At 42.3% G+C, this 26,921-nt stretch overlaps 1 protein-coding gene across 7 annotated transcripts in view; it reads right to left on the bottom strand.

Moving 5' to 3' along the window:
- CCDC7 (coiled-coil domain containing 7) overlaps positions 1–26,921 on the bottom strand; it is a 730,660-nt gene that overhangs the window by 312,563 nt on the left and 391,176 nt on the right. For all 7 annotated transcript variants that reach the window (XR_004538163.1, XM_033931492.1, XM_033931495.1 and 4 more), the window contains 2 exons: positions 20,450–20,512; positions 10,420–10,482 (listed from right to left, as the gene is read on the bottom strand). Coding sequence is in view for 6 of the 7 variants with exons in the window: in XM_033931492.1 (XP_033787383.1) it covers positions 10,420–10,482; positions 20,450–20,512 (126 nt within the window). In the remaining variant the exon portion in view is untranslated. The remainder of the gene's footprint in view (positions 1–10,419; positions 10,483–20,449; positions 20,513–26,921) is intronic.

The following is a 26,921-nucleotide window of genomic DNA, read 5'->3' as shown; positions in this document are numbered from 1 at the left end:
TAATTGCATTAAAACAACCTCTTAAATAATCAAGAGTTGCAGAAAATGACTCTATAACTGGAACAATAAACTGTATATTGTCCACATAAAGATGATAACACCTAGCTGTAATAGGACCTGGCAAAGAGGTTGCAAATTGATGTTAAACAATATAGCAGACAGAGCAGATCCCTGGGATACACCTGCAGCAATAGGGCATCAATCAGAATTACTAGCCAGATAATTGACCCAAAAACTCATTTCAGATAAAAAGGAATTGAACCAGATCAACACTTTCCTACCAATACCCAACGATTTTAATCTTAGCATGAGAATCTGATGATTAATAGTGTCAAATGCTGCAGAAATGTCTAAGAAAATCTTTAGAAAGGACATATCGTGGTCAAATCTAGGGAGGTCTGCTGTCTGCCTGGAGCCAGGATACGAGATGTCACCGCCAGTCTGGATAGACTACTCACGCCCCGAGACCACTTTCCTATGCTTCTTGTCCACATAGGAACCAACGACACTGCCAGGAACACACCAGAGACCATCACCAGAGACTTTGGAGCACTGGGTGAGAGGCTGAAGCGGACAGGAGCGCAGGTGGTTTTCTCATCGATCCTCCCAGTTAGAGGCAAGGGAAGAGCCAGAGATGAACGTATCCTGAGGACGAACGAGTGGCTACAGGGATGGTGTCGGGATATGAACTTCGGATTCCTAAACCATGGGGAAGCGCTACAAGGACTTCAAGGACCAGACGGACTCCATCTGACCAGTAGGGGTAAGAACGTCTTCGGACACCGACTAGCCCGCCTGCTTCACAGGGCTTTAAACTAGGTAAGTCTGGGGAGGGTACCCATTCACATATTAGTGCAGAAAGGAATTATCCTGATGAGGTGAGTCGAAACTCCGCTTCCATGTCTATGGTAAGTACCCACATTGCAAACAGTTCTTTGGGAGTCACACCGACCCGGGTAGGATATGCCTCACAGGGACTTAGCAAACACAAGATATGGAGGGCCATGTATGTCAATGCACACAGTTTAGGTAACAAAATTCTAGAATTGGAGGCTGAAATAAGGAATGCCGACCTAGATGTGGTGGCAATATCTGAAACTTGGTTCACGGACTCACATGGGTGGGATATGGCTATACCGGGCTACAATCTACTTCGTCAGGACAGAGAGGGCAGGTTAGGAGGGGGGTAGCTCTATACATTAAAGAGGACATCAAAACCACCAGGATCACAAATGTCAAGTACACCAGGGAGTCCCTCTGGGTAAACCTGGCAAGAGGCAGAGAAAAATGCCTGTATCTAGGTGTGGTATACAGACCCCCAAGACAACTGGAAGACATGGACGCAGAATTAATTGAAGACATAGAGAATATCACTCTACGAGGAGAAGCTGTACTGCTAGGGGACTTCAATATGCCTGATGCAGACTGGAACTCATTTTCAGCGACAACCAGCGGTAGCAGGAGGCTTTTAACCTCCATAAAGGGAGCACGTCTCAAACAAATGGTAACGGAGCCCACTAGGGCCCAGGCGATCCTCGACCTGGTACTCACCAACGGGGAAAGCGTCTCAGAGGTTTCAGTAGGAGATACGCTAGCCTCCAGCGACCACAACATAGTATGGTTCAACCTTAGGAAAGGCTTCCCTAGATCAAACACGAAAACAAAGGTACTCAATTTCTGGGGCACAGACTTCGCACGCATGGGAGATTTCGTCCATCAGACGCTGCAGGACCAAGCGGAGACGGATGATGTAGAAGCTAAGTGGTTAACACTGAAATCAACCATACATGAAGCAACTAGCCGCTTCATAAAATCAGTAAATAAATGACAAAGAAACAATAAACCCCAATGGTTCACCGCGGAGATCTCGCACCTCATTAAGGAGAAGAAAAAAGCGTTTCTCTCCTACAAGCGCACGGAGAAAAGAGAGGAAAAAGTAGAATATAGGACCAGGTCTACAGCGGTCAAAATGGCAGTTAGGGAGGCAAAACTTCAAGTGGAAGAAATTCTGGCAAAAAACATTAAAAAGGGGGACAAATCCTTCTTCAGGTATATTAGTGACAGAAAAAAGAACACAGGCGGGATAGTACGCCTTAGAAGACCGGACGGAAGTTACGTGGAAGCAGATTCCGATAAAGCCGAACTACTGAATGAATACTTCTGCTCAGTCTTCACCTGTGAGGCACCGGGACACGGTCCGTAGTTGAAGGCAACACAAAGCACAGAAGACCCGTTTCAGAATTTTGAGTTCACACCAGGTGAAGTTTACAGTGAACTGGCAAGACTCAAACACCAGGTGAAGTTTACAGTGAACTGGCAAGACTCAAGGTGAACAAAGCCATGGGACCAAACAATTTGCACCCAAGAGTGCTCAGAGAATTGAGCGATGTCCTGGTGAAACCGTTGGCTGAGCTATTCAATCTCTCCCTAAGTAAGGGGAAATTCCCCTGGACTGGAAATCAGGAGTCTTGAAGATCTTTGGGTATATGAGCAATAATGTGAACCACTTGAAATACCGTTTACAGTAAATTAAATACATTTACTGCAAGGCTGCGGTACAACGGCGTTTTGATACAAACGGCATTTCAAGTGGTTCACATTATTGTTCATATACCCAAAGATCTTCAAGACTCCCGACGCAGGCCGTAGGGCCGAAACATGTACATGTCGGGTCGAGTTACTTTTGATGAATAAAGATCAATCAGATGAGTTGAAAGACACTTTTATTTGTGCACCTTTCTGATTGGACAATTCCACCCAGATTTGTTACCTTGTATCTTGTGGATTTGCTTCCCCTGTTATCTGTGGGTCAGACCAGTGGTACATCGTGCCCAGCAGTCCGCTTACGCGGTGGCCCCCAGCTCAAAGACTAGTGCTTTCCCTGGAGGGTTTCAGTTTTCTACGACTCTCTGGTTGAAGAACTTCCTTACGTTTGTACGGAATCTATCCCTTTTCAACTTTAGAGAGTGCCCTCTTGTTCTCCTTACAATCTATCTTTATCTGCTAAGTCTATTCTCTTCAGTACCTTGAATGTTGCAATCAAGTTCCCTCTCAGTCTCCTCTTTTCAAGGGAGAAGAGGCTCAGTTTCTCCAATCTCTCACTGTACGGCAATTCCTCCAGCCCCTTAACCATTTTAGTCATTCTTCTCTGGACCCTTTCAAGTAGTACTACAAATTCATGCTGACATCCTTCCAATCTACCCTCTCGCTTGCCAAACAGGACTACTACAACCGTTTAACTAACTCTCTTAGTGCCAACCTGCACCATCTTTTTGCCACGCTTGACTCTCTACTCAAAGTGCCCTGCCTCTAATCCCCTCTTTGCTATCCCCCAGACGATGGCAGAGATCTTCCATTACAAGATTCAGAAGATCCACCTTGCATTCTCAACAATGTTGCCTCCTCCGCCGTCCCTTCTGACTGTCCGCTCTGTCGACCTCCCTTCGATAACCCTTACGACCCTTTCTTACTTTTCTGAAGTTACGGAGGAGGAAACTGCTCGCCTTCTCTCATCCTCTGATCCGATTTCTACCTGCTTACTGAGATCCATCGCTCCCTCTGTGATCCTTCCCTTCTGTCATATCCTCATCCTCTCGCTCTTCACTGCTACGGTTCCTGATGACTTTAAACATGTTGTAGTTACGACCCTCCTTAAAAAGCCCTCACTTGACCTTACGTCCCCCCTCCAAATACTGCCCTATTTCCCTCCTCCCCTTCCTATCCAAACTTCTTGAACGTGCTTTTCACCGTCGTTGCCTGGACTTCCTTATTCTCATAATATTCTTGACCCGCTTCAATCGGGCTTTCACCCTCTCCACTCTATGGAAACTGCCCTTGCTAAAGTCTCCAATGACCTGTTCCTGGCCAAATCCGATGCATTCTACTCTATTCTCATTCTTCTCGATCTGTCTGCTGCCTTTGACACTGTTGATTACTGCCTCCTTCTCAACACGTTGTCCTTGCTGGGATTCCTGGGTTCTGCTCTCTCCTAGTTTTCTTCCTATCTCTCTCGTCGTACCTTCAGCGTATGTTACGGTGGATCCTCCACCGCCGCCATCCCACTGTCTATTGCCAAGGCTCTGTCCTGGGCCCTCTCCTCTTTTCCCTATATACCATCTCCTTGGTACACTGATCTCCTCTCATGGTTTTCAATATCACCTCTATGCGATGATTCCCAGATCTACCTCTCCAAGCTGGACATCCCTGTGGAAGTTCTGCCTGAATTTCAGCCTGCCTGTCCGACATTGCCGCTTGGATGTCTCGCTGACATCTCAAACTGAATATGGCTAAAACTGAACTCATTATCTTTCCCCCCAAACCCGCCTCCCCCTTCTCGCCGTTCTTTATCTCTATGGATAATGCTATCCTTCTCCCTGTCTTGTTGGCTCGCAACCTTGGAGTGATCTTTGACTCCTCTCTTTCCTTCTCTGCTTAGATCCAACAGACCGTCAATCCTGTCGCTTCCTCCTCTGTAACATTACCAAAATCCATTCTCTTCTCTCTGAACACACAACCAAAACCCTTGTCCACGCTTTCGTCACCTCACGCTTAGACTACTGCAACGTATTTCTCTCAGGCCTCCCGCGCACCTGTCTTTCACCTCATCTTTTTTTTTTTTTAGTCTTTATTAAGTTTTCAAAGCTAACAAAAAGTGCAAAACAATATACATGCAGATAATAATCATAATAAGCACTTATAATCAATCAGTATCAATACAAAATAAAAGCCCCTCTCCAATCCAACATTTTCCATATAGCCCACCACCCTTCCCTGGATGTGTGGGTGCTAAAACAAAGCCCCTCACCCTCCCCTGGATGTGTGGGTGCTAAAACAAAGGAAAATAAAGTTAAAAAACAACTATAACGAATCCACAAAAGACGTCAATGGACCCCAAATCCGTTCAAAATGCTGCTGCGCGACTCGTATTCCGTGAGAGCAGCTATTCTCACATTACCCCTCTCTTCAAGTCACTTCATTGGCTCCCCGATCATTTCCAAATACAGTTTAAACTCCTCTTGCTGATCTACAAGTGCGTTCACCCTGAAGTCCCCTGAAATCTCTCCTCGCTCATCCCCCCCTATGCTCCACCCCCCTCCCCGTGATCTCTGCTCATCGGGCAAACCCTTCTTTTCTGTACCCTTCTCTTCCACTGCCAACTCCAGACTTCATCCCTTCTTTCTTGTGGCGCCGTATGCCTGGAACAGGTTGCCTGAATCAATATGTTGTGCTCTGTCCCTGACAGTGTTCAAATCCATGCTAAAGGCCCACTTTTTTGAAACTATAATCTCCTCAATCATGCTGCTGTCAGATACCTATACCCACTATAATCTCCTCAACCCTGCTGCTGTCAGATACCTATACCCACTATAACCTTCCCAACCCTGAAATGTCCTGTCTAAATTAGACTGTCTAAATTAATATCTTCTGAGCAGGGACCGTCTATTGTATGTTAAAATGTATAGCGCTGCATACGCCTTTCAGCGCTATAAAGATAATAAAATAGTAGTAGCAGTAGTAGTGGCCAATACTCATTTTAGTGCCTCAAATTTTAGACCCATTTCTGGGTATATTTGACCTGCTGATTCAAAAAAATGGCAAGAGTTTCCTCCCATCAGCTCTACTTTTTGAGATACAGAACATGTGCCATATACCACTCTTCACTCTGCTCGCCCATTAAAAAAATCCGAAGAAAGGGAGTTAGTTGGACATAGTAGTCTTGCTTGACCTGTGTATGCGCAGAATTAAAGGAGGTCAGCATAAATTTAAAGAGAAGTCAGCACATGTGCGAGATTTGAGCCAAAGATGCTCGGCACTGCGGGTATAGGAACATAAGTAAGGGATACTGGGAGTGAGCCAAGGTTGAGGTTTGGTACGCCTGACAGAGCGAGGAACATGGGGAGCAAGGGTGTCCAGAACAGAGGAGAGAATAGAGTTGTACGACAAGACAGCCTCCACTGCCATCATGCTCTCTCAATTTATGTGATTTGGATATGTTTTACTTGAGTGGAAATATTCTATGCTTTTATTCTATTCTCTTCACATAAAGGAACTCTCTGTGTGTACTGACCTTAGTTCTTTCAATGTATACACATTATTTTCTGATTAGAGATCCTCAGTGTTCATCCCACGCTTGATTGAACTTTGTCACCATTTTCTTCTATATCACAACCTCCCCTCGGGAGTACATTCCATGCATCAACCACTCTCTCCATAAAGAAGAATTTCCTAACATTACTCTTGAATCTACCACCTCTCAACCATTTTCCTTTCTCTGGAATAGATTTTGTTCTATTTTAATACCTTTCAAGTATCTGAATAAAATCTCCCCTGTCCCTCCTTTCCTCTAGGGCAGGGGTGTCCAACCTTTTGGCTTCCCAGGGCCGCATTGGCCGAAAAAAAACACGCAATCTGCAGCAAGACAGAAGAGGGAGCCAGCAAGATGGTAAACACCCGGGGACAGCAGAGGAAAACACTGTATCACCCTCGACCGGGGCCGCACAAAATACTTCATGGGACCACATGGGGCCCTCGGGCCGCAGGTTGGAAACCCCTGCTCTAGGGTATACAATATTCAGAGCTTCCAGTCTCTCCTTATATATCTTCTGGCACAAACCTCCAACCATTTTCGTTGCCTTCCTCTGGACCGCTTCTAGTCTTCTTATGTTCTTTGCCAGATACAGTCTCCAAAATTGAACACAATACTCCAAGTGGGGCTTCACTATCAACCTGTACAGAGGCATCAACACCTTCTTTCTTCTGGTCATGCCTCTCTCTATACAGCCTAGCATCCTTCTGGCAATAGCTACCACCCTGTCACACTGTTTATTTGCCTTTAGATCTTCAGACACTATCACCCCAAGGTCCCTCTCCCCATCCGTGCATATCAGCCTCCCAACCTCCTTGGACATACGGCTCCTTTTGATTACTTTGCATTGAATTTTAGTTGCCAGATATTAGACCATTCCTCTAACTTTTGCAGATCTTGTTCATGTTTTCCACTGCCTCCTCAGTGTCTACTCTGTTATAAATCTTGGTATCATCCACAAAAAGGCAAACTTTTCCTTCTAACACTTCAGCAGTGTCGCTCACCAATCCCTGAGGGACTCCACTACTCACCTTTCCCTCCTCCAAGTGAATTCCATTAACCACCACCCTCTGGCATCTGTCTGTCAACCAGTTTCTAATCCAGTTCATCACTTTGGGTCCTAACTTCAGCCCATCAAGTTTGTTTGAGAGCCTTCTATAAAGAACCATATCAAAAACTTTGATGGAAACTAAATAAATTACATCTAACATATGACCTTGATCCAATTCTCTTGTCACCCAATCAAAAAATTCAATCAGATTTGTTTGGCACAATTTACCTTTAGTAAAACCATGTTGCCTCGGATCCTGTAAACCATTTGATTCTAGGAATGTCACTATCCTTTTTTTCAGCACGCTTCCATTATTTTTCCAATAACCGAAGTGAGGCTTACCAGTCTGTAGTTTCCCACTTCATTTCTGCGACCACTTTTGTGAATAGGGACCACATCTGCTCTTTTCCAATCCTCAGGATTCACTCCCGTCTCCAAAGATTTGTTTAACAAATCTTTAATAGGACCCCCCAGATCCTCTCTGAGCTCCCTCAATATCCTGATCCCATCGCTTTGTCCACCGTCAATTTTTCAAGATGTTCATAAACACTTTCTTTATCCTTAAATTCCCGTAACAACTTCTCAACCTCCTCCCTCTAGCAATAGGTAAGTGTGGCGGTAATCTGGGATTTACTCCCTTCACCCATGTCATCAACCTGGCTTCCAATGTCTTCTGATCCCTCTTCAGATAGAAAATTTACCAAGGCCTCCTGGAATATCCAGGATTTTAAAATATTAATATGGTACATTTGCATTTTTCCTTTGAGGTTTTCTATTTCATAAAAGCAGGGTTCTTCTATCCACGTCCAGGGACCTCTCCACTGGGAGCTAAACTTGTGTGGGAATGAAAAAACCATCAGTAGGACTTTCCTGAATCTCCTTCCCCTAGTGTCCTGATGATAATAATGCTTTTGCCTAGCCTGGCTACATGTGTATCTTGTAAGCCTGGACAATCGGCCCTTTCAGTCCCATAAGTACAAGCCTACTAGCCTGGGACTTTCTCCTTCCTCCACCCACTGTTCTTTGAGTATATCTAGGACACATAAGAACATAAGAAGTTGCCTCCGCTGAGGCAGACCAGAGGTCCATCTCGCCCAGCGGTCCGCTCCCGCGGCAGCCCATCAGGCCTATTGCCTGAGCAGTGGTCCCTGACTATTTCTATAACCTACCTCTACTCCATAAGAACATAAGAACACCATGTGTTCCCCATACAACATTTTGAAAGGGGAAAACCCTACAGAAGACTCTATACTCTCCCAGTAGGAGTATAACACAAAGGGTAGTAACTGGTTCCAGGCCTCATATTTACCATATACGCCCCCCCCCCCACCCTCCATAACATGGCGTTGAAGGTTTTATTGAACCGCTCTACCATCCTTTTAGTTTGGGGATGGTAAGTGGCCACAGTTATATGTTTAATGCCAAAGACCTTCCATAACTGCCTCATGGTTCTGGATTTGAAATTGGACCCTTGATCCATAGGTTTCCTCCAGGAGATTCTTATCTCACAGAACAGTTTGAGAAAATGTACAATGCAAGGGAAAAGCCCAAAGTGGGCGGCTCTATTTAGAATTACCAATATGTATAGAAACCCCATGGGCATTTTTTCTAAGGGTCTCACAATATTCATAGCTAATGTTCACAGCAAGCAAAGGAACTAAAGGTACCCAACTATTTATTTAGTTAGTTAGTTTTCTAGACCATTGTCCCCAAAGAGTCCAGAACGAGTTATAGGTAGGATATCTTTCCAAAACCCTCTGGCACTGGGGACAACTTTTGCAATATCTCTGTACCTCCTGATAGATCCCAGGCCAATAGAACCTCTCCAGAATTTGTGCCAGCATATTCTGTAGCCCTTTAGGGCCTGAAAAAGGGTGATCATGAGCTAGCCATATTATTGCTCTCCTAAAGGCCTGGGAAACAACCAATTGTTTCTTATATTCTCCTTTGGCTGGAGGCCATCATTTGTCTATACAGGAGGCCTTGCTCATCTGAAAACTGGGGTCCACCTGATGACCCATGCCTCCCTACCTGCTCAAAAGCCCTCTTTAAGGCAGGATACCACCACCACTGCTCCTGGGAAAAGTAAGGAAACCTGGTCCTCACATAGTCTGCGACTTGCCTTGGCCTGACCCAGGGACTGGGCTCTGTCCCTCCATGCTCCCTTCTGAATTTATCTAGACTTACACTCCCTTCCTGGCGGCTTAAAATCTCATTTTGATAGGGAAAAATCTGCCCCAGGGGTTCCTCATTAAGGTCTTCCACTTCCTTTCTCTGAGCCTGAGACCTGGTAGCTACCCTGCATTGCAAGCCCCATAGGTTCTGGGAGAAATAGGCCAATTCCCTCCCAAAAACTATCTTGAATGGTAAGCTTGGCAAAATGGCTACCTCCAGCTGTTCCTCTATCTTCCAATATAAGTGGTAGCTGGTAGCTGCTCCATGGATGCACTTAATTCTCACTGACCCTCTATACTGAGTCCCCACATCCATCAATTTCCCACTCACTTGATTCTACACCCTTTGGAACAACATGGACTGATCTGCCCCAGTGGTTGAGGGGTATCAGGGATTCGGGGGGGGGGGGGTGCCAGCAGCAGGAGGGAGTAGGCATCCCTCCTACCTATCGCAGTTGGGGTAGGGTGTTTTGGGTGTCAGGCAGGAGGGAGTGAGCATCCCAACTGCTGATTGGAGAGGTCCTGTGTCCACTGCAGCTGGATCAGTTAACTGCAGCAGAAGAATTCCTCCCTGATCAGCTGAGTCGGTAGGACTCTTCAGGGAGCCCTGCCGGCTCAGCCGATCGGAGATAAATTCCCCTGCCAAAATCAGCTTATGGCTGCTACAGTCTAGCAATAAAGATAGGCAGCTGAAATGTAGGCCAGGGTTTTCCAGGCTATGGTTTGGGAAAACATCCCCTTCCCTCTGGACTCTATGTCAGGTCTTCCTTTCTATTCCCCAAGGACTTCCAACTAAACCCACAGGGACCAGGCCTTCTCTTGCTGCACCCCTCCCCCCAAAAACATACTTTTGCCCTGAACTTTGAACTGCCTCTTCCTCACAGAATAAAATTACTGAACACAAAGACAGACATAGATTCAGCCAAGGGACATTTTGCCTCACCAATTTGCTTCATATTTTTGAAAGCATGAATAAACATGTGGATAAAGGTGAGCCGGTTGATGTAGTATATCTAGGTTGTAAAGATTTCTATGCACGATCAAGGAGTGATCTCAAATAAACAGAAACTTCATTCATTCCAGTTTCAAAACTAAAAAAGTCAACATACCATTTGTTGTTGCTCAGTTGTTAAAAGCCTCTGGTCAGGTACTTGTCCCAGTATTCCCCGCATCTGAAATATAAAGGTAATATCTATATTAGGGATTCTTTTTTTTTTTTTTTTTTTTTTAAATAGCTGGATAGTTAAAATGTTTTCTCAATATTATATACTAGAGTTATTGATATATTTAAGATCCTTGCATTATGTTGATCTCCTGTGTCTTTAATATGGAAGGGAACGTTGGAATGTAGCGATGGACAGCCAGAAAAATTTTTGCTTCATGTTTTTTTTTCCCATGCCACTTCCAGGAATGTCTATTTTGTTCTTTTTTCTAGGTATTTGTTCATTATAGGAGCTATATCATGGAGAATGCACACTGTTTTCAAAGAAAGAGTATGTGTGCACTCTCTGGAAATAGTGCATACTCTTTAGAAAGTGTCCCCCTTTTCAAAGAGTGTGAACTATATCAACAAATGAAATAATGAAAAATGCTGTTTTTCTACTCATTTTCATTTGTTAACAACGAGATGGGATATGTCATTGGCGTTTTGCAATGACATGGGACCAACAGCCCATCCCTACTGGATTGTATTAAAATTGTCATAACTCCATTAAAAAAAATCAAATTTTTAATATGTTCCTCTTGATTTACTTGCCATAAATTTAAGAAACAGCTTCGTGGCGTGATGCCGAAGTTTCCAATGCTTCAAGGGACATTGGACATTGAAGCATTGGAAACTTCGGCATCACGCCACGAAGCTGTTTCTTAAATTTATGGGAAGTACCCTTCCTGTGCAGTCTTTACTGTTCTCTCTTATACACAGCCTTGAATTTATGCATAGCCATTATTCTAAAGCTTTGTTATCTCTCCTTAGTTTTTAGAATTATCTCCTTGTCTACATCACCCTGCTTTTCTCTGGCATTGGAATTTTTTCCATTTCTTCCCTCTGGGTTCCTTGAAAAAGACCACGAAACATGGCCCATGTCGGGACCTCCTAACAAATTTAAGTTAAGTAGGATTTCTTTATCCTTCCTGCCATTGAAAAATTTAGTCAGATATTTCAGAAGAACACCTTATTTTCAACACTGTCCCATACACAGTGATGGGACAGTGAGTTTGGCTATAGGAGCTTTGGCTCTTGGTCGGACTACACATATTCTGAGTGTATGCCTAAGTGTCCTTTACAGTAACTGAATATTTTTCTAAAAATAAATTTGTGACCTTTCTTCTGAGAAGTCTTCTCTTTGTGATAAAAATTTATAAACATTAGAGGCTCTGGTAGAAACCCGTTTACAAAGTATGTATTCTTCCCAATTAATATTTCCAAATTAATAAAGTCTCTTTGCTTATTTGTAAATGGGTTTCTACCAGAGCCTTTAATTCAGTAGCATAATTAAATGAAATAACTATTTCTGAAGTTTATAGGGACGGGCGGGGACGGAGGGGATTCCTCGCGGGGATGGGTGGGGACGGAGGGGATTCCTCGCGGGGACGGGTGGGACTTTTTTTTACACAAGATTTATCACAAAAGATTTATCACAAAAGAAAGGAACTCAGCCGCACTTTACTCTATCCTCAAAAAAACTAACTCTGTTTAAACAAATCCAGACTATCTCACATAAGGATTCTCCCACAGCTCAAAATCTTGCAGATTTCTTTCGAGAAAAAATCAATATCATCAGAAAGGATATCTTATGTAACGCTGCTCCAATCTAATAAGGAAGACAACAGTTTGCAATGTTCCACATGCGCACACTTCCATCGCTGAAAGACCTTCAATGTCTAATGCAAACGATTAACCCAAAAGGATCAACAACTGAGGCAATTCCTCCCTTTATTCTAAAATGGACCATTTATCTCTTAATTTATCAGTGAGAGCCTGAACACATCAATACCAAAGACTTGGAAACATTCAGTTATCTACCCGAAAATTTAAAACCCCAAAGGGAGTATTCGAGAATTCTCAAACTATAGGCCCATTGCAAATCTGCCATTTCTAGCCAAATTGACAGAAAAGATCATTTACAATCAAATTTCAGAATTTGCCGAAAAAAAACAAAATCTTACATCCTAACCAAACTGGCTTTCGCCAATACCACTCCACCGAACGCTCTTTATTAGGACTAACCACATCAATATAGTACTATCTTGATCATCACAAGTCTGTTATCCTTGTATCATTGGACCTTTCATCAGCCTTTGACACAATCAATCATTAATTACTTCTGAAAAGATTAGCTTTGATAGGAATTACCAGTCAAGGTGCTTGAATGGTTCCATTCCTACTTTACGGACTGATCTTCCACTGTGATCTTCAATACTTCTGTTTCTAAGACATACTCAAATAACTTCGGCATTCCTCAAAGATCAATACTCTCCCCTCTGTTATTCAATATTTACCTTGCTCCCCTATTGAGGTTGTGTCAATCAATAGGTTTCACCGCTTATGCAGATGATTTTCGGATCATCCATCCCATTGATCCTTCTAACACAATGGTCTCAAACCTGCGGCTCGGGGGCCACATGTAGCCCGCCAGGTACTATTTTGAGGCCCTCGGTATGTTACCGTTGTTCTGGAATGTTTCCTGCCTCACTGCTGTAACCTCACACAAGCGCTTTCCTGCATCTGTATGCAATTGTGAGGTGGAGTGGAGAGGACAATCACTCACAGACGCAGGAAAGCGCTTGTGTGAGGTTACAGCAGTGAGGTGGGAAACATTCCAGAACGTAAGGTAACCACTGTAGGCAGTGCAGCTTGTGCGTGTGTACGTAATCTCGTGAACTCTTGTGAAATTCGGCACCTTTCCTGACGGTGACTGCTTGATGTAAGATGGAGGTTGTGTCTGGTGCTGGAGGTGACAACCGGACACTTAAGACACAAGTTTTCCAGGCACAAGTCGGATATTGATTCTCCCCTCTATAAAAAAAGCCTAGAGGACTACACCAAAATCTTGTGTCTTGCAGTTGATACTTTAAATTAGAATCTAAATCATAATTATGCATGAGGTAAAACTCTTTGTAGTTTATAAATCTTTCCTTAATTGCTTCTGATAATTTATCTAAATTTCACTTTCTGCATGTTGCACTGCTTTCAGCTGTGTATAGCTGAAATTATCAGAAGCAATTAAGGAAAGATTTATAAACGATAACGAGTTTTACCTCATGCAACGTTGTCATTTCTTTAATAACACATTAACTATTTTTTTTCTGCGGCCCTCCAAGTACTTACAAATCCAATATGTGGCCCTGCAAAGAGTTTGAGTTCACTGTTCTAACAAAAATGAAGTAGACCCCATAAACCCGAAGTTAGATAGCATTAACAATTGGTTAAAAGTAAACATGCTATCCCTAAGCATCTCTAAAACAAGCTGCCTTCTCGTCCCTTGGAAGGAAAGTACATAAGACTAGCCTTACTGGGTCAGACCAATGGTCCATCAAGCCTAGTAGCTCGTTCTCACAGTGGCCAATCCAGGTCACTAGTACCTGGCCAAAACTCAAGGTGTAGCAATATTCCAGTGATTATGGCATGGTATGGTTTAATATTAAGATGGGTATAGAGAGGGCTCATTCAACTTAGTCAATTCGGTTAAAATCTTGGGTGTGATTATTGACAGAAACTCAATTACCACATGCAAATTGGGGCTGTGGTTAGAAGCTGTTTCCATAAATTAAGAATGATCAGGTCTTTAGCAAGTATTCTGGAACCACCATCACTAAATATACTGATTCACTCACTCGTAATATCAAAAATTGATTATTGCAACTCCCTATACAAAGGGATATTACAGAAAGAAATCAGATGTCTTCAGCTAATTCAAAATACAGCTATCTAAGTTATCACTAGTTCTAAGAAATATGATCACGTCACTCCACTGTTAAAGAAAGCCCATTGGCGCCCAATCCCATGTTAATTTTCAAAACACATAAAACCAAGGAAACCGCCTTCATCGACAAACTACTTATTCTACATGATCCACCCAGAGCCCTAGGATCTACAACTCAACATTTATTCTTCATATCTTCATTAAATATTATTAGTACTCACCGTACAACAACATTCTCAGTAACCGACCCCACGACCTGGAATTCTTTGTCATTACACATTAGAGAAGAAAAAAAAAATCTAGATAAAATTTAAAGGGGAATTGAAATGTTTTCTCTTCAAAGACGCTTTTGAACACTGATTTCCCCCACCTCCTTTTTTTCCTTTCTTTTTCCTGCCTAAAGTATACAGTGGTAATGAAACTGTTCCCCTTTGTTCCTATTGTTCTCCCCATTATTGTTCTCTTTCCTAGATTTATTGTATTTCTTCCCTCTCGTTTAATTGTATGCTATGTTTATGTATTTTGTTTGTATATGCCTTTGTTTAATTTTTGTACTCCCCCTTTTTTAATATCGTATATTGCCTAGAATCAAGGATAGGCAATCAATCAATAAAACTTGAAACTTTTGATTGGGTGACCAGAGAATTGGATCAAGGATATATATGCTAGATGTAATTTACTTAGATTTCAGCAAAGCCTTCGACATGGTTCCTCATAGGAGGCTCTTGAATAAACTTGATGGGCTGGAGTTAGGAGTGGTGAACTGGATTAGAAACTGGTTGACGGACAGATGCCAGAGGAAGGAAAGGTAAGTAGTGAAGTTCCTCAGGGTTCGGTGCTGGGGCCGATCTTGTTCAATATGTTTGTGAGTGACATTGTTAAAGTGTTAGAAGGAAAAGTTTGCCTTTTTGCAGATGATACAAAGATTACTAACAGAGTAGATACCGAGGAGGGAGTGGAAAACATGAAAAAGGATCTGCAAAAATTAGAGGAATAGTTTGCTATCTGGCAACTAAAATTCAATGGAAAGAAATGCAGAGTAATACACTTGGGGATTAGTAATTGGAAGGAGCCGTATGTGCTGGGAGGAGAGAGGCTGATATGCATGTATGGGGAAAGGGACCTAGTGATAGTGATAGTGTCCAAAGATCTGAAAGCAAAGAAGCAGTGTGACAAGGCAGTGGCTATTGCCAGAAGGATGCTAGGCTGTATAAAGAGAGGCATAACCAGTAGAAGAAAGAAGGTGATGAAGCCCCTTTACAGGTCGTTGGTGAGGCCCCACTTAGAGTTTTGTGTTCAGTTTTGGAGACCATGACTGTCAAAGGATATAACACTTGAAGTGGTCCAGAAGAGGGTGATGAAAACGGTAGGAGGTTTGCACCAAAAGACTTACGATGAGAAATTGGAAGCCCTGAATATGTATACCTTAGAGGAAAGGAGGGACAGGAGGAGATATGATTCAGATGTTCAAATACTTGAAAGATATTAACATAGAACAAAATCATTTTCAGAGAAAGGAAAATGGTAAAACCAGAGGGCATGATTTGAAGTTAAGGGGTGGTAGACTCGAGAGTACTGTAAGGAAATTCTTCTTAAGGAGAGGGTGGTTGATGCCTGGAATGCACTCCCGAGGGAGGTGGTGGAGAGGCAAACAGTGACAGAGTTCAAAAAGTGTGGGATGAACTCAGAAGATCTCAGAACAGAAAATAATGGTTTATATTGAAGAACTAAGGCTAGTACTGGTCAGACTTGCACAGTCTGTCTATATTCGGTCGTTTGGTTGAGGATGGGCTTAGGAGGGCTTCGACAGCTGGGATGGTTTAGATGGGCTGGAATGAGCTTTGATGGAGAATTCAGTAGATGGAACCTAAGCACAGTACCGGCCAGAGCTTTGGGTTCTGGCCCAGAAATAGCTAAGAAGAAAAATTTAAATTAAATCAGTAATTTAAAGAGAGGGTAAGGTTGGACCATTCGGGTCTTTATCTGCAGTCATCTACTAAGTTACTATGTTACAGTTGGTAATGGAACCCATGTAGGATGGGGGTTTTACAGGACTTAGTGCTTACAAACAGGGAAAGTGTTTTTGATGTTACAGTGAGTGAATATCTGGTATCCAGTGATTATGGCATGGTATGGTTTAATATTAAGATGGGTATAGAGAGGGCTCATTCACTCCGAATGTTGGACTGTTTGGATTGTGGGATGATGGGTGGGGGGAAGGTGGATGGGTGGGTGGGGTTAGGTAGCATTTGCACTATGTATTTTTGCTGTTTTTGCCTTGTTTGATTGTATTTACGATTTTCAATAAAAACACTTAAACATAAAAAAGTTATAAATTGAAAATGAAAAGGAGGAAGAACGCTTTGCCTGCCGCCTTGCTCTGAAAGCTGTTGAAAAGAAGTGTGACCACAGAGTTTGGATGAAGAACGCTTTGGTGCCAGAGCTAAGTTTTTTCTTTTTTTCTATCTTTCATCTGTTTCTGTTGCCTTTAATGTTGGGCTTTTTTGAATGAATTTTTTGATTAAAAGTTATAAATTGAAAATTATACTGTGCACAGTAGTGGGTCCTACATTTTTTTGAGATCCTGATATTCTTTTGAGGTATGAGTTTTTTGCCAATGATAAAAACAACATGAGCTTTAAAATCATCAATGATTGATTGCTATGTGCTATAATACTTGAGGCTTTTTCTCTACCTGTTTTGTTTGAAAGTCAGATCTGAGAAATTGAGCCCACTGTTGGTGGGTGATATTCTTTGTTAATTATTTATTTTTACTATCACTACGATTTATTGAGAGATGTTTAAATATCTACGTAATATAAATGTGCATGAGTCGAGTCTCTTTCATTTGAAAGGAAACTCTGCAATGAGAGAGCATAGGATGAAATTAAGAGATGATATGCTCCTGAGTAATGTGAGGAAATACTTTTTTATGGAAAGGGAGGTAGATGTGTGGAACAGACTCATGAAAGAGGTGGTGGAAACAGAGACTGTGTTTAAATTCAAGAGGGCCTGGGATAGGCACGTGGGATCTTTCAGAGAGAGAAAGGGATAATGGTTACTATGGATGGGGAGACTAGATGGGCCATTTAGCCTTTATCTGCTGTCATGTTTCTATGTTTCAAATTCTCATTTCTATTTAAGTAAAGGTTCTAATGTCTTTCTCTCAATGTCACAGAATTCATTCACATAGTCATCATGGTGCTCCTTCTTCACATCTTTAATTCCATTTCACAAAACTCATTCTCCTCAATTTCAATTTCATTCTAAGGACCCCTGAGGAAGGCAAAGTTCTGCCGAACACAGCCCATGTAGGGTCTGGCTTATATTACTACTGGGAGCAATCAGTGTATCGTGAGAATTTCTCAATATTTGTATTGTACATATTGAAAACTTTCCCACCCTTTTACAAAAGCATAGTGCAGTTTTTAGCACCAGCCGCGGTGGTAACAGCTCCGACACCCATCAAATTCCTATGAGCATAGGAGCTGTTATTGCCGGCGCCATGCTTTTGTAAAAGGAGGGTTTATTTTCAATATATATCTAATACAATTTTTTTATTTTACAACTCCTGTGATATCCAGGGACTTTTGTTCCACTTTTGTTGTGTTGTATTTCCAATGACTAAATCTTAATTATAAGGTGGGTTGTCTTAAACCACCCCTGAAATACCTTCTAATAATAATTCTTCAAACCCCCTGAAATGCCACCAAATGTTCAATAAGATTTCATAACACTTGGCTTTATGCATCCAAATCTTCATCGGGTCACTTTATAAAATTTAATTTCTACTCCATAAATTAGATTAAGTTAGGTAGGTGATAACTTTTTTCAACTTTTTTAAGGAAATATTAAAGGAATGTTTGTACTTATTTTAGGTGGTAGACAGCAAGGGACAAGTTCGCCAACATGTTTCACCCTTTTGGGGTTTCTTCAGGGCTACAATCCCTTGGTTTAACTTGAACTTCACGACGTGACCACCCAATTTTTTTATGTAAGATCCATATCATAAAATCCATATCATATCAATAAATTTTTATGATCTTACATAAAAAAATTGAGTGGTCACGTTGTGAAGTTCAAGTTAAACCAAGGGATTGTAGCCCTGAAGAAACCCCAAAAGGGTGAAACATGTTGGCGAACTTGTCCCTTGCTGTCTACCACCTAAAATAAGTACAAACATTCCTTTAATATTTCCTTAAAAAAGTTGAAAAAAAGTTATCACCTACCTAACTTAATCTAATGTTGGTTCCAGTTTCTCTTTTTTGCTATCCTGTTGTCTGCTAATTTTTCTTCAAGTGGCTGCTGTTCATTTGTCTTTTCTCCTTTCTCATATTTATTCCCTCACTACATCTGCCTCTGACATATTTATTATGTCTTTTAGCATCCTTCTCTTTACTTTTCAGCTACCTATCATATTTTCCATATTCTTTCACACATTAGCTGTCCCATTTCCCATCTAAACTCCTTCCTTAACCCTCCATTCCTTTTCATTTTTAATTTACTCCTTATTACCATATTTCTACCCTCTGTAATTACTATCCTCTCATTCATTTCCTTGCCACTCCCTCCCACCCTCCAGGCCTATCCAATAGGTTTCTACCATTCCCAACGTCTTCCTCTCTCCATCCTTCTAGCCCAGCATCTGCTCCCTCTTCCTCCCCTCTCTACCCTCCTAACCTGACATCTCCCTGCCCTTCTCTTTTCCCTCTTGCCCTCTCCCATCCCTCACTCTCATTGTCCAACATCTATCCATCACTTCCTTCTGCTCAAGGATCCAACATATCCCTCTTTGTCCCCCTCTATCTGCTGTGTATCTTTCTCCCTCTCATACACCCCAATGTACATCTCTCTCTCCCTCTCTTGTTCCCTAGAACCAAGATCTCTCTTCCTCCCCATGCAGCATTCTCTCCCTTTCTCTGCCATCCTACATTTCTCCCGCTCTCCTCATGCATCCATCTCTCCCTTTCCTCCACCCCTATTGTCCATATCTCCATCTCTCCCCATGCATCATCTTTCTTTCTCCTCCACCCCAGGTTCATTTTTCCTTCTCTCTCCATACAGCATATCTCTTCTTCCCCTTCACCCCATGCATATCTCCCTCCCTTTCACTCTATGTTCATTTCTCCCTCTCTCCCCATGCATCCCCTCCACTCCATATCCATTCTCCCTGTCACCATGCACCATTTCTCCTTCCCCTCCACTGTTATGTCCATTTCTTCCTCTATTATCACTCTTATCCCTCCTGCAACAATTTTCCTTCCTTCCCTCTCCCAACCCCAATCCAACTCACAAATATGTTCTTTCTTGCTTCAAAGGGTCAGCGGTGATTTCTACAGCTGCCTACCACTATCCCGGAAGCCTCTCTTCTGCTGTTTCTTGCCTGGGCAGAAACAGGAAGTTGTGACAGAGGGTGGGATGCGGCAGAGGAAAGGCTTCTGGGTTAGCAGCAGGCAGCTGCCACTAATCCGTTGAAGAAAGAGAGAAGTACAGGAGAATTGCAGGGACAATGGCGACAGCAGCTCCATAAATGAGTTGAGGAGGAGGAGAGTGGTGGACCCACGCAGTGCCACATACCTTCCATCAACGGTTTGCATATCCCTGGGGTACGATACTGTGTGTTGGAAACCTCTGTTTTAAGCCATCTACAAACAGTAGGTGAAATTTTACTTCTGGATTTTTAATATGTTTAGGATTAAGGCTAAACCCATAGCCCAAAGAGTATTCAGTGGCATACAAAACAAGTATGATTTTGATGAAAGGAATGTTAAACTGTCTACCTTCATACTTCAGATGGAGTATAGTATGTCATTTTCAGGCCATTCATTATACAGGAGTATAGGTGGCTACCAAATGTTTTCTAATTAATCCATTCTATATTGAGATTTCTGTTTTTCTTGGTACTGGTCATTTATTTAATATTAACTGGTCTTTGGTCCCATATGCCCCCCATTGTCTTCTGATGCATTGCGTTTATGCTACTGGGATCTGTGTATTCATATATTCTGTCAGAGTCTCTTCTAATGAACAGTTTACAGGTTGCTGTATTGATATGGCCAGAGATGCAATGAAGGGATCAGAGCATACAACTGCAAACATGAATGGGTCCAAATTGTATAACTGAAAAGATTATTATGCATGATCAAGGAACAATCTCAGGTAACCAGATCTTCTTTTATTCAAATTGTAAAATTGGAAAAAAAATTCAACGTACCTTTTGTTGCTGCTCAGCAGTTAAATACCTCTGGTCAGGTACTTGCCCTGGCACTCCTTGCCTCTGAAATATAAGTGAAATATCTGTAGTAGGAACTCAGTATTTAAAAAATTATTGGAATGATTAAAATGTTTGCCTCAGTAGAAGAAATTCCTGAAACTAAGGCCCTCTTTTACAAAGGTGTGCTAAGCATTTTATCGCGCGTTTAGCGCACACTGAATCAACATGTGCACTAACCGCTAACGCGTTCATAGAATAACACGCATGCATTAGCATTTAGCGCGTGCAATTTACCGTGCACTAAAAAGCATAGCGTACCTTTGTAAACGAGGAGGTAAAGTTTTATAACTTCAAATTTTTCCATAGATAAAGTAGAACATGTTTTAGCCACAAACAGCATAAATTGTAGTTCAGACAGAAATCAATAAACATATCATCTGTGCTTATTTATGATCCTGAATTGGATATTCTTTCTTGTCAATTTCCCAGTTTATTGCTTTCTGCATATGAAATGGAATAGCATGTTTGAAATGTGTGATTGGAATAATTTGCATGAACAATACCTAATAAATAGATACAAAACAGAGGAAATAAAAAAGGCTCATTGACTTTAACAATCTTTCAAACTTAGTAAATATTAGCAAAGGTTTCTGTACCACAGGTACACTGAACTCTGAATCTTATATAAAATAATTATAAGGGTGCAAAAAGACAGCTATTTTACAAAATATATATTCATACAAAGAGTGGCATCACTCATGGCTTTCTATGAGTGAACATGATATTATGAGAGTAATTTTATAACTCAATGCCTAGTTTAGGGCAGCAAAAATGTGCTTATTTCAAATTTTTTAATATAGAAAAGTAGGCATCTACTTTTCTTTATAAAGTACAAGTTTAAATGGAAAAAACATACCTTGATTTAAGCAACAATGACTTACACCAGCTCTAAGACTAGTATAAATGCCTGTCTTAGTGGTGTTTTATAATGTATACGTATAAGTACACTCTGCCTAAAATTCACCCATGTGCAAGTCTAACAAGGCACATATATCATGCTATTTGGGGTTTGACAAGAGGTCATTTACAAGTGCTCACTTTGCACATAAATGATTTAAACACTAGCATTTATGCATGTTGCTGCCACTCTCTGAATAAATTTACCTCCTATTGGGGAATTTTCATAAGAGTGTGCCTATATGTAAGCGCTCAGAAAGCACCTATGTTGTGCCTATTCTATAAAGAAAAGTATTTTTTTATTTTTAGTATTTATATACCTTATAGCCTAAGTGGTTTACATTCATGGACTCAAGCATTTTTCCCTATCTGTCTTTGTGGGCTCATACTCTATCTAATGTATCTGGGGCAATGGGGGATTTGAACCCACAACCTCAGGGTGCTAAGGCTGTAGCTCTAACCACTGCGCCATATACTCCATTATAATATATTAGTACATCAGTGAATACAGGCCTATAGTTGAAGTGCAAGCATTTATGCTTCTCATAGAGCTGGGGTACTGTATTTTTCACTCCGTAAGATGCTTTTTTTCCACCAAAAAGTGGCTGGAAATGTCAGATGCTTTTTTTTTTTTTAAACACCCTACCCCCACCCCATCGTACCTTTTTAAATGCTTGCGCCCAATACAGCTCTCCCTAGCATCAGTGAGTGCCCAGCTCTCTCAAGATACTTTGGAAGCCTCCTCTCCCGGTGTCCAGATCTAGCGACCCACTGGGGCCCTTGCAATGGGCAGGGTCTTACTTCCAAGCTGCTTCCCACACCCAGCAAAAGGTCATCTTCCGCGCTGTGACCGCCGCTGAGTTAATTACGGCAGCTTGCAGAGTGAACCTAGCAGGCTGCCATTGGCCTCTGAAGCATGATGCCTCTGCCATGGTCCCTCCCCTGATGTCAGAGGAGGGGTGGGATCATGGGAGAGACAACATGCTTTGGAGGACAACTGCAGCCTGCTAAGTTCACTCTGCAGGCTGCCATAATTAGCTCAGCGGTGGTCACAGTGCGGAAGACGACCTCTCTCGCTGGGTGCGAGAAGCAGCTTGGAGGTATGACCCCGCCCATCGTGAGGGCCCCGGCAAGACACTGGATCTAGACACCCCGGGGGGGGGGGGGGCGGTGAGAGTGAGGAGGCTTCCAAAGGACCTTGAGGAGGGGCAGGAAAACAGATTTGAAAACAAAGCAGATGCTGGAGTAGAGGGGGATAGAGAGGGGAGAAACCTGAAATAAATGGGAGGCAGAAGAGAGGGTGGCAGATGTTGGATTTGGGGGTGTATAGAGGACAGAGAGAGGTGGAAAGATTCTGGACCAGGGAGGAAAGAAGGAGGGAGAGAGAAGCAAAGAAAGATCTGGAAGAAATGAGAACAAATGCTGGACATGGGGGGTTCATAGATGAAAGCGCACGGGACAATCACGCGCAGACAAGGGAGCAGAGACAAATACGTGCAGGATGACAGCGCACCAGATTAAAAGTTAAATATAAAGCGCTCCGAGAGGGGGCTTGGGGGGAACCCTCCAGTTTACTTAGAAGTGTTAGCGCTGCCATTGGAGGAGGTTAACCCCCCTCCATTACAGAGGAAAGTGTAATTTTTCCCTGTTTCCTCTGTAAGTGTGTTTGGGGGGGGGGGGTTTCACTCCCTCCAAGAGAAACGCCAACACTTCAAAGTAAAGTGTGTGTGTGGGGGGGTTCCTCCCACACACCCCCTCGGAGTGCTTTAAATTTAACTTTTAATCTGGTGTGCTGACGTCATGCGTGCATTTGTCTCTGCTCATTTGTCTGCGTGTGATTGTCCCGCGCACTTTAATCCCGTCACATGGGGATGGGATGGGGGATTGTAAGCAGAAGACAGACAGAGAGAGGCCTGGACCAAAGGGGAAAGACAGGAGGCAGATGCTGAACTATGGGAGGTGCAGACAGAAGAGACAGAGGGGGAGAGACCCTGAGGAAGAAAAGAGAGATGGAAGATCATAACAGAGGAGGGAGAGAGAGGGAGACCTGGAACAAAGGTGGTGGTAGGTACAAAGGAGAACTGACACAGGATCTGGGGAAGGTAAGCAGAGGGAAAAGAGATAGAGACCTGGACCCAAAGGGGATGGGGCTGGATTGTGAAAGAAATGTTGGATGCACAGTCAGAAGGAAGTCCAACCAGAAACAAATTAAATCACCAGACAACAAAGGTAGGAAAAATTATTTTATTTTCAATTTAGTAATTGAAATGTGTCAGTTTTGAGAATTTATATCTGCTGGGTGTATATGAAAAATAAAAGGAAAAAATTGCATTACAATTAGTAGGGGAGGGGGACAGGGTACAGAGCCTGGCAAGGAGTGAGGGGTTGGGTGCAGAGCCTGGCGGGGAGTGAGGGGGGCTGGGTGCAGGGTTATATCTGTTAGTACACAATCTAGGGTGCGTCTTATGGAGCAAAAAATACGGTAAATGTTTATACTTAAATCCTGGGTCCGTACTTTTTAAACTATGTGGATACAGTTGATTGCATAGAGAACTATTTTGTTGTGTGACATATAATAAAGAAATCTAGCATCATGAATATCAACTCCGCAGTTCTCTTTTCTTGATTCTTATACTTAAATCCTGGACATACATAGGTAATTCATAATATTCTTTAAGCTACAAGGCACAAGGGTTTCTTCCTTGCTCCACCCACACACTGACTTATAAAATACAGATATGTAAGATAAGCGTATAATTACCAAATAGTGCTTAGGTGGATTTTTTTGTATTCTTATGCATATATGTGGCATTATTCTAAACCTTTGTGCAACGTATAAATGCTAGCACCTATTATTGCATCTCAACGTAGGCACACAGATGCTAAGCACTAATTCTATAATGGCATCTGTGTACCAGCATGTCATTATAGAATGAGCCTAAAGATAGGCACAGTTATACCAGGTCAACAGCAGACGTAAATGTTCTTGCTAAGTGTTCCCTGATCTGTGCATATATTATTCTGTAAGTTATGCATATAAATTGAAGACATGCTTATGCCCCTCCCATGCTCCATCCACAAGTAAAGTATGCCCCCTTGTAGTTATGCGCTATTCTATAAAATAAAACTTAGTGCACATATGTGCATAACTGCCAATTATATATCAGCACGCAGAACTATATGCAGATTAAGCTATCATATCAGTACTGCAACTTACATGTATAAGAGGTGGTTTTTATAAAACTGCATGCATAAAATGAGTCAGTTAAGCAGCTGACCTCCAGAAACTACAAAAATTGGCATTTTGAGCTTATTTTCACCATTTGGGGATGAGGACAATTCCCACCTAAGCTTTTCTCTCAAGTGCAGCCTCAAACAACAAGTTAGCTGACAGCTAAGAGTTATCTGAAGCAGGTATAACTGCTCAATAGGCAGTGTTTCTGGGATATACGGTACATGGTATTTGTCATTCTAAAATTCAGAAGACTCACCTTATCCAGGATCAGAACATGCTTTCTTCAAATCTCTGAGTGGCTTTTAGAAGGTGTGGTCTCCAGAATTGTACACAATATTCTACATTAGGTCTCATCAGAATCTTATACAAGGGCATCAATACCTCCGTTTTCATACTGGTCATTCATTTACCTAGCATCCTTCTAGCTTTTTGCTGTCACTTTTTCAACCTGTTTGGTCACTTTAAGATCATCATATACTATCGCATCCAAGTCCCACTCCTATTTCATGCAGAAAATTTCTTCACACCCTAAAACATACCATTTCAGATTATTATAGCCTACATGAATGATCTTGACCTCCAAATTTCATACCATTTTTTGCTAGGTCACTCAGCGTTACCCAACTCCTCTACTGCCAATTCAAGACTTCATTCCTCTCATCTATCTGCCCCCTATGCCTGGAATAAATTACCCGGGTCTGTCCGTCAAGCCCCTTTTCTTGTTTAAAAGCAGACTAAAAACCTATCTTTTTGATATAGCTTTCAATCCTTAACCCTACTCTTCTGCCCTCCAACCCAGCCCACTGATTAACCGTTCCCCTTAACTGTATCCATGACATCCTGTTTAGATTGTAAGCTCTTTTGAGCAGGGACTGTTTTCTTACTCTTTGTGACTCTATGCAGCGCTGTGTGCGTCTGGTAGTGCTATAGAAATAATTAATAGTAGTAGTAGTACTTCCTCATGTTATTCACACCATCTATTGCAGATTTTGGTATCATCCATAGAAAAGTAAATCTTACCTGGCAACCCTTCAACAATATCACGTACAAAAATGTTATAAAGAATAGACCCAAGAACCAAGCCATGAGGTATAACGGTTCATAGACAACGGTGCGAAAGACAAAGGCGCGCCCGGAGAACTGAGCGCAGCGTGGAGGCGCGCGCCGCTCTAAATTAATGTTTTTAGGGCTCCGACGGGGGGTGTGGGGGGAACCCCCCCCACTTTACTTAATAGACATCGCGCCGGCATTATGGGGGGTTGTAACCCTCCACATTTTACTGTAAACTTAACTTTTTCCCTAAAAACAGGGAAAAAGTGAAGTTTTCAGTAAAATGTGGGGGGTTACAACCCCCCTAAACCCCCCACAACGCCCCCACAACGCAGCGCGATGTCTATTAAGTAAAGTGGGGGGGTTCCCCCCCGTCGGAGCCCTAAAAACAATAATTTAGAGCGGCGCGTGCCTCCGCGCTGCACTCAATTGTCTGGGCGCGCCTTTGTCCCGGCGCGCTTTTGACCTGACACCGGTACAACACTGGTAACATCCCTTTTCTCAGAGATATCTCCATTGACCATTACTCTCTGTCACCTTCCACTCAACCAGGTCCTGAACCAGACCACCACTTTGGGGCCCATATCCAGGGCACTCAGTTTATTTTTAAGATGTGGGCATCTCTTCCGCTGCAGGGGGAGGGGTTCACTTGGTAGTAGGAGAGAGTGGGCATCTCTCCTGCTGCCAGGGTTTTAAACAGTGCTGCCCTAGCTTATCTACCATCATAGTGATCTTCTCCATCAATGCCATATTTCACAATGACATTGGCTGACCTATAGCCAACACCATTTTGTTGGATGGCCTGGTATGAAACTTTTCTGAAATTTTGGTGGCAGTTAGGCAGAGCTTTTGAAACATTTTAATGTGCCTTATTTTAAAATAAAACTCCTATGTTGAAAAAATTGCACTTGTTACCCATACAACAGAGTGCAGTTTAAGATTCTTGCAATTATCCATCAGACATTGTATCATACTTCTCCAAAGATTTTACAAGAATTATAAAGAGAGCTTAGGCTATAAATGGGATGAAATTAAGTTTGGAGGGAAGAATATCGATTATACATGTTGGGATTGGAGCATCAATGATGTCTGTGGCTGGTGTTGAACTGTGGAATGCCCTGCCTGGTATCCTGCGATTCTGTATTGGGAGGATAAATTTTAAGAAAATGTTGAAAATGCAATTATTTGCTAATGCCTTTATATGCTAATGCTTATTGCACCTGAAAATAT

The sequence above is a fragment of the Geotrypetes seraphini genome, chromosome 2 (genome assembly GCF_902459505.1).
Source record: "Geotrypetes seraphini chromosome 2, aGeoSer1.1, whole genome shotgun sequence".
Lineage (NCBI taxonomy): Eukaryota > Metazoa > Chordata > Amphibia > Gymnophiona > Dermophiidae > Geotrypetes > Geotrypetes seraphini.
Note: the sequence above shows the minus strand (reverse complement) of the source record. Positions and strands in the feature narration are given on the sequence as shown.